At 42.1% G+C, this 8,366-nt stretch overlaps 2 protein-coding genes across 2 annotated transcripts; both read left to right on the top strand.

Moving 5' to 3' along the window:
• The first annotated feature begins 506 nt into the window (after positions 1-506).
• On the top strand, positions 507-2,966 carry LOC135331051 (TNF receptor-associated factor 3-like). The gene has a single exon (XM_064526077.1). It carries the CDS (start codon positions 1,280-1,282, stop codon positions 2,726-2,728), a length of 1,449 nt encoding a protein of 482 aa, XP_064382147.1. The 5' UTR covers positions 507-1,279; the 3' UTR covers positions 2,729-2,966.
• Positions 2,967-3,359: 393 nt separating this feature from the next.
• LOC135331050 (TNF receptor-associated factor 5-like) lies at positions 3,360-5,084 on the top strand. The gene has a single exon (XM_064526076.1). The coding sequence runs from the start codon at positions 3,441-3,443 to the stop codon at positions 4,893-4,895; it is 1,455 nt and encodes a 484-aa protein (XP_064382146.1). The 5' UTR covers positions 3,360-3,440; the 3' UTR covers positions 4,896-5,084.
• The last annotated feature ends 3,282 nt before the right edge of the window (positions 5,085-8,366 follow it).

Here is an 8,366-nt window from a genome sequence, read left to right as displayed (position 1 = left end):
TTTTGTGTGTCTGTGTGTGTACGTACGTGTGTGTAGACTGCTGCAGCTGCTCAAGGATGAAGTTTAAGAGTTTCTATAGGCTTCTAGTCATTTCCTGGATTTGCAAAATAATGCTTCGTTCTCGAGTTATGCCTAGTTTTGCTTACTTGGAATGCCATTGTAGCCTTTTCAGAAGAGCACATAGCCAAACTTTTTACCGAGTGTTGCTACTCTACTTAGTAGTTAGCTCTGCACTAGAACTCTAGCTATTGGTAGCTGCAAGAGTGAGAAGAGAGCTGCAAGGCTATATGTAGCTATATGCAGCCAATTAATTTTAGATTTGAACTTTTGGCATCAATCGTTTTTAAAATCATGGTCGATCATTACCTACTTCCTGAGTTTTTGCATGCAGCAAAATTAAATTGTGTATAAAAGCTATTAGTAGCTTTTTGTTATGTAGCTTTGGCATCTCCACCAAGGCATCAGCACCTGCGGTGCTTTCATTTTGTTCCGTTTTTTTGTGGCTGGAATTACAATAGTAACTACGTGGAAACCATGCATATCCTGCATAGCAAACTTGATGTCTTACTGAGTATGTCACTATAAAACCAACGATTTGAACTATTGGGTGGAGTGTGGGCTTAGGTCTCAAAACAGGTCACTGGCACTGCTATTCCTTCAACTACTATGAATACACTGACAATGTAAAATTACTGAAGCGGGATCCTCTGATACATTGAATGCCTGAGCGTAAGAGTCAGAAGGTCGTATGTAATTAGTTAATGGGTGGAAGGTGGAGTGAGGGTGGGCTCAGATCTCAAAAGGTCACCTTTCCCCAGTACAATATGCTACTGGAACTGCTATTCCTTTGATCTCAGAGGTAAAAAGGCAACAATAACAGTTTAATACACTGACAATGTAAAATTAATGTGAATAAGGAATGTGTGCATTGTGGGCCCTCAGCCATATCTCTCTCATGTGAGGTTCTTGAGTAGTATAAGGTGCCTAAATAATAAATAGCCTAAAGGTCAATAGAGCATTGTCTGTTTACCAAAACAAGGACTTTAACATCTGTTATGACTGTGAATAACACTTACATTGGTAGTGAAAATGTTTATCACAGTCATGTATTTACCCAAAGTTCAGATTGTAATAACATAGGTAACCTATGATTCCATTTATGGTATAGGGCAATTGCGCATAAAATTTAGCGATTTGCAACATTGATCAAAATATGCTATATGTAGCTGGTGAACGAAGCAACACAGCTTGATAGCTAACGCGTTATAAGTTAACAGCTATGCAGTCTTCCCAGTTTATATCACCTGTTTCTGATCGCTTTAACTGCAATATTTGTACCAATGTGCTTCGTGAACCTAAGCTAACCGTTTGTTGTGGACAGCACTATTGCAGCGACTGTTTGAAACAATGGTTTGGCAAGCAACGCAAGGAGAGTTGTCCACATTGCAGAGCCGAGGGGTCAAAGTTTCAACATGTTCCCAATCGAAGTCTCAATAGTGAGATAAACCAACTCAAGATCAACTGCTCCAACCGCACACAAGGCTGTACTTGGAATGGAGAATTGGGTGATCTGAAGACGCACATGGAGTCACGCAGTGGCTGTAGATATGAGACAGTGGATTGCACAAATAAGTGTGGAACAAAAAACTGCAGGAAAGATCTCGACACACACCTTCGCAGCTCATGTCCACTCCGACTTGAAACTTGCCAGTACTGCAAGAAACAAGACACCCACAGGGCTATGCAGTCACACAAAGATGCCTGCCCCAAGGCTCCAGTCTCATGTCCCAATGGATGCTCGCTGTCAATGTTCAGGGCCTTTACTCGGGAGAATCTACAAGCTCACCTCTCCACATGTTCAAAGGCCCGCAAACCGTGTCCGTTTGAAGAAGTTGGATGTACAGTTCGAGACAAACCTGACGAACTCAAAAAGCACCTTACAGCCAACCAAGCTCAACATTTGACAATGCTTATGGAATCTAGCAAGAAGGTTTTGGTGCAACTCAAAGAAACCAAGGAGGAGCTTCAAGAGACGAAACAAGAGTTAGCCAAGACGAATAGCAAGCTTGAAATGGAGACAGAGCTGCTATCATCACTGAAGAGAGGGCTAGCATTTGAAGTGAATGCCATTAAACAGAGTGACACAGAAAATGAGCGTATTGGAGCCTTCCGTTCCATCCAGTCAATGCTAGAAGAGGAGGAGCTTGAAAATCTCGATTCTCTGATATTCCGAGTGATTGATTTTGTTAAGCACTTTCGTGATGTTACAATCTGGTACAGTGCTCCGTTCATAATCGAGGGTTTTAAAGTGTGTGTGGGTGTACACCCCAAAGGAGTGGGAGTGGGCCTGGGAACACATGCTTCTTTCTCATTGATACTTCTCGATATCGTTTCATCTTCCCCAAACAACGAGGACTTCACTGGATCATTGGACGATATTCGTGTTTTGGTGCCATTATCCAACAACCGAGTTCATCGATCGTTCTTGAAAGAGGTTAAAGGGGCTTTGCCGTTTGATTTAAGTCCATTGAAAGTTGGAGAGAAGAGGAGGATTCTTGGGACGATTAAAGATTGGATTCCACACATCATTGTAAAGGCGGAGCTGGAGGGGCAATCGTTTATGATCAAGATCGAGCGAGGTGGTGACTTCCACAGAGCATTATTTGCTAGTGCCATGAGAGCATCTGCATTGAGTATGGCAGCAAGAGAGGATTGTCGCACATCTTAATAAAATAAAAAAACTGCACAACTGACTGTATTGTAAAAATGTGCACTTTGTGAGCTCCAACCTTTACATAAATTAATACAACGCACAATGCTGTAGATGGTATTTCAATTGGGAATTCTCCCTCTTGTTTGTTTTGTATAGATATTTGAACATAATTATATAATTATATACATACGATGTTTACACAAACTAATACTATATGCACAATACTGTATATAAAGTTTCAAATGCGATTGTATTTCAATTGTGAATTTTCGTATAGATTACAAAAACAAAAAACATACAAAGGGTGAGCATGCATCCACATGCAATTTCTCGTGCTTTGCACCATTAATTTTATACTGTTAAAAATGCAATTGCCTATATAAAGGGTTTGTACCATCCAGTGTCATTTGTAAATGATAAATATACGCATTCGACCAGGTATACGGTATGTTGTATCAACAAATATTCCATTAATGAAAGATAATCATAGGATAGTCCCCCGAATTGCGTAACAAGCAAGGGGGGTTCCCTGGGTCACCCCCTACACTAAAGGTTACTACGATACAATACAGTGTACATTATAAGTTCAAGGAATGTGCCGACACAGCCCGTACAATCAAATTCATATTTATGATAGCATACGATTATATAAAGACATTGCATCACAACATAGCACATATAATTGCTATTGAAACAAGATTGCAATAGTCAAGCACACAGCCACAATATGGACGACTTCGGAGGTTACGATTATGAATTTATAGATAGTGTTCAAGATCGTTACAAGTGTACAATTTGTACTAAAGTATTGAGAGATCCTGAGCTAACAGTTTGCTGTGGTCAACACTACTGTGGAACCTGTCTATTGCAGTGGTTTACGAAACAGCACAAGACGAGTTGTCCTTATTGCAGAACGGAGGGCTCTCAGTTCCAACATGTGAAGAACAAGGGATTAAAGAGTGAGATTAGCCAGCTCAAGATTTCGTGCTCCAATAAGTGCCATGGCTGTGAGTGGACGGGGGAACTTGGAGAGTTAAGTGATCATCTGAAGCGTTCAGGAGAAAGTGGCTGCAGCTATGCCAAGATCGAGTGCCCTAATAAGTGTAGTGTGAAAGTGATTCGTATTAACCTAGCAAGTCACATCATTACCGAGTGTAGCCAGAGACAAGAAAAGTGTCAGCACTGTGGAAAACAGGATACATTTGCAGCTATTGCAGAGCACAAGATTGTGTGCCTCAATTTCCCATTAGTTTGCCCCAACAATTGTGACAGCGATTTAATTGAAAGAGGAAAGATGCCAGAGCACTTGAAAATATGCCCCAAGCGAAAACAGGAGTGTCCGTTTGAAGTAGCTGGTTGTACAGTCAGCTTGAAGCCAGGAGATCTAGAGAGACATATGGAGAGTAGCATGATACAACATATGCAAATGCTTGCGATTGAACACAAAGAAATGAAGGAAAAGACTACAAAGATGGAAAGTGAGCTTAAAAGCATGCAAGAAAAACAAGCTAAAGAGAAAGAAACTGCCAAAATGCTTAAACAGTCTTTAATTTTTGAGCTTAGAGCTTTGGACGGGAGTGTACATGGTGGCATGAAAAGTGCAGCATATGAAGCTATTGAGACTATTCTTGAGGAAGAGAGTGACATTATGAACAAGCCTGAGCCGACAGCGTTTCGACTTCTCAACTTCTCCCAACTAGCTAGATCTAGCACAACATGGTACAGTGCTCCCTTTACCATTCAACACTACAAGTTATGTCTAGCTGTGCATCCTAGAGGCTTGGGCTCAGGCTTTGAATCGCATGCCTCCCTCTCCTTGATTCTACTGGAAGTCCGTACAGCCACTACGAGTGAGAGCCCGACCTTTAGTAGCCTACTTTCTTCTATCCACGTGCTTGTTCCAATGCTAAAGCTTGGTTCTGGGAACTACCATCGCGTCTATCTCAGTGGGATTTGCGGTGCGAACATTGATCTTTCTCTTCTGACAGAGGGGGAAGACAATCGCATTCTGGGGACTCGAGAGGAATGGATTACCCACGAAGCTGTGTCGCAAGGACTGTGGAATGATTCATTGATTGTCAAGATCGAGCAAGCAGAGGAAAAACCATCATTTGAGGAGATGCAGGCGGCTTTGATGAGGCGTGCTATGAACTCGGGGAGGGCAGAGTGCAATCCATCCTAGTTTGCTCCATGCACGTACATGCTGGTACCGAACATAAGCTATATATTACAGCGAATAGTGTTTACTTATAAGCCACTTGTAGTGTATATATAATGTATGATTAATGTATACAATGTAGATCTACTTTTAACGGACACACACAGTTAACGTATGAAAATTCCCTGAACATGTATCTTTATGTATTTTTAACTTTTGTAATGCTGCATGCATGTTAGAAATAAATGCTGCAAGCTGCACTGTGCTGCGAAGGATAGCTTGCACCTTAGCCAACTGATTACTACTGAGTTCATTATTTCTAGGCGAGCATGTCTGCTAGTCTTTTGTAGAAGGTGGCGGCCTCTTGCCCCAGTCCACCTGTGGTTTAGGCCACTCCAAGTGATACTCTGGTTTCTGGTCCACCGCCCCACATCAGATTTTATTATTGGATTTCTATCCCATTATTTCTACTACGCATGCGCATACTGGTCCATGCGGTACAAAATAGTGCAAAATAACGAGATTCATAAGGTGAAATTGATAATGACATAATGAGAAAAGCCGCATGCAAGAAAAACTTCAGGACCAGAAACCAGAGTGTCACTTGGAGTGGCCTTATAGAAGACGTCGACGATCTATGGTTGCACTTAGTTGGGGTTGATGGCAGTGGCCAGCCATAACAAATACAGGGTGCATCCTGAAACTGTGGTCATCAATAGGTAGAACTGAAAGCCACCTTCAGAGGTTGCACCTGGCAGCTTGCTCATCGATGAGGCACCTTTCTCTCCTGGTAGACTACATAGAACATTGCGTTGCTATCTCGAGGGGGGCCCTAAATCACTATGGGAGGCCTATATCACTAGCGCAATAGGTCCCCCCCTAACAGTAACACCCCAAATCGCTAGCTTTTTAGGGCCGGGGGCCCCAAAATAAGAGGGGGGCCAAATCGCTTCTACACCGGTGTCATAAAATTTTGGGCCCCCCCATGTTTAGGCCCCCCCCGGCCTAGAATTTTAACATTTTTGGCCCCCGGGCCTAGAATGTTAACAGTTTAGGCCCCCCACTGTGAGATTAGGCCCCCCTCTTCTGCTATCCTTTTCTGCACGATAGAACGAAGTCAAAGAGATATAATAATAATATGGTAAGGTTAGCTCTATTAGTTGACAAAGCATCAAAGAGACTGCATGCATGCAAAGACTCTGTATCAAAGTAGCAAAAATGTTTGCATTATTATTCTATCATGGAATTCAAAGTGAAGGAAGATTTACCTTTCAGGACAAGGGTAATCTTGGACAGTCCTGACCAATTCGGGACAGTTGGCACCTATGTGCTTCGTGCTGCATGAGGCTTGATTCATAGAATGACATGGTGCAGTGTGATGGCTATGAGACCAGTGGTATACTACTGTACATGCATGAAATGTGTGTGTGTGAGGAGAGCTGCATTCAGTAACTGGCACTGCATAAACTGTGAAGACCATAGAAGACTGTATTGGTGTATTTAATAGGGGGCCTAAAATGTTAAAATTCTAGGCCGGGGGGGGCCCAATTTCATGGGGGGCCTAAAATTTTATGACACCGGTGTCATAAAATTTTAGGCCCCCCATGAGATTGGGCCCCCCCGGGCCTAGAATTTTAACATTTTAGGCCCCCCATTAACAGCGCAACAGCGGTAACATTATGTGACAGTGCATTCTCAAAATACACCAATACAGTCTTCTATAGTCTTCACAGTCTATGCAGTGCCAGTTACTGAATGCAGCTCTCCTCACACACACACATTTCATGCATGTACAGTAGTTAGTACAGTAGTATACCACTGGTCTCACAGCCATCACACTGCACCATGTCATTCTATGAATCAGGCCTCATGCAGCACGAAGCACATAGGTGCCAACTGTCCCGAAAATTGGTCAGGACTGTCCAAGATTACCCTTGTCCCGAAAGGAAACTGCTATTGTGATTCCACCATGATACAACAGTTTTTCTCTTGACTTCTATCTGTGATTCCACATTACTTGAGAGCTGAGACAGTGATGCTATTGGAGCATCCCCACAACAATTTACATCTTCTATGTATAGGAAAACATGGAGGAAGATATGAATTGTTGTCTTTGCACTGAAATTGTGTGTTTTATACTTTTTTGTCCTGAAATTTGGCTGAGAAAGTAAGCACGAAGTTGCAAATATGGCGATAGCTATGCAACAACATCGATTGTTTTACAGGCAGATCCAACATTGCAGAGCTGCATCAAAGCATTTAACTCTTATAGGTAAAGCATGAGTAACTTGAAAGGTAAATCTTCCTTCACTTTGAATTCCATGATAGAATAATAATGCAAACATTTTTGCTACTTTGATACAGAGTCTTTGCATGCATGCAGTCTCTTTGATGCTTTGTCAACTAATAGAGCTAACCTTACCATAATTATTATTATATCTCTTTGATTATCTCTTTGACTTCGTTCTATCGTGCAGAAAAGGATAGCAGAAGAGGGGGCCTAGAATGTTAACAGTTTGTACCCCCTGGGGGGCCTAAACTGTAAACATTCTAGGCCCGGGGGTCCCAAAATTTTAAAATTCTAGACCCGGGGGGAGCCTAAACATGGGGGGGCCCAAAATTTTATGACACCTGTTTAGGCCCCCCCCGGCCTAGAATTTTAAAATTTTGGGACCCCCGGGCCTAGAATGTTAACAGTTTAGGCTCCCCAGGGGGTCCAAACTGTTAACATTCTAGGCCCCCCACTGTGAGATTAGGCCCCCTCTTTTCTGCAGGAACAAAAAGCGCTTATTAGCTGACTTATCTATGCTGCATGATACTAATGGACAAAGCAAAGGGAGTGCTATGACACTATGACTTCTGGCTATTAACTGACTTATCTATGCATGATACTAATGGACAAAGCAAAGGGAGTGTTATGACACTATAACTTCTAGCTATTAGTTATCTGTGAACCCTCACCTCAGATCCTGTCAGAGAGTGTATAAAAGTAGCAAATATGTTAGCAGGCATGTTAGTAAATCTACCATGGAATTCAAAAGTGAAGGAAGATTTACCTTTGAAGTTATTCATGCTCTCATAAGCAGGAACGAGTACCCTTCATCCTTTAGTAAAGAAGACAAGCGTTCCCTGAGGCGGAGAGTTAAATGCTTTGATGCAGTGGATGGAGAATTGTACTATGTTGGATCTACCCGTAAGAGACAGTTGCCAGCCATAAATTACCTAGATATTATACATATAGTTATCACTATATATTTGTGTCTATACATACTGTTACATGCAGTATTACATTTTCAAAAAAGTTGATGAGAAGAGGCTTGTTGTGGAAGACAAGGAGCAGAGGAAAAGGATTATAGGAGCAATCCATGATCCAAGTCATATGGGAGTCAACAGAACATTGGACATGATCACAGCCAAGTATTACTGGCCTGGTCAAACAAATACTACTCGCCCCAACAGGCATGCTGTCTGACAAACATGTGGATGCTGCAATGA

Source organism: Halichondria panicea, chromosome 2 (genome assembly GCF_963675165.1).
Source record: "Halichondria panicea chromosome 2, odHalPani1.1, whole genome shotgun sequence".
In the NCBI taxonomy this organism is placed as follows: domain Eukaryota; kingdom Metazoa; phylum Porifera; class Demospongiae; order Suberitida; family Halichondriidae; genus Halichondria; species Halichondria panicea.
This window is presented reverse-complemented; position numbering and strand designations above follow the sequence as displayed.

Coding starts and splice junctions, on each gene's coding strand:
- LOC135331051 (XM_064526077.1), top strand. CDS start 1,280: ATGCAGTCTTCCCAGTTTATATCACCTGTTTCTGATCGCTTTAACTGC.
- LOC135331050 (XM_064526076.1), top strand. CDS start 3,441: ATGGACGACTTCGGAGGTTACGATTATGAATTTATAGATAGTGTTCAA.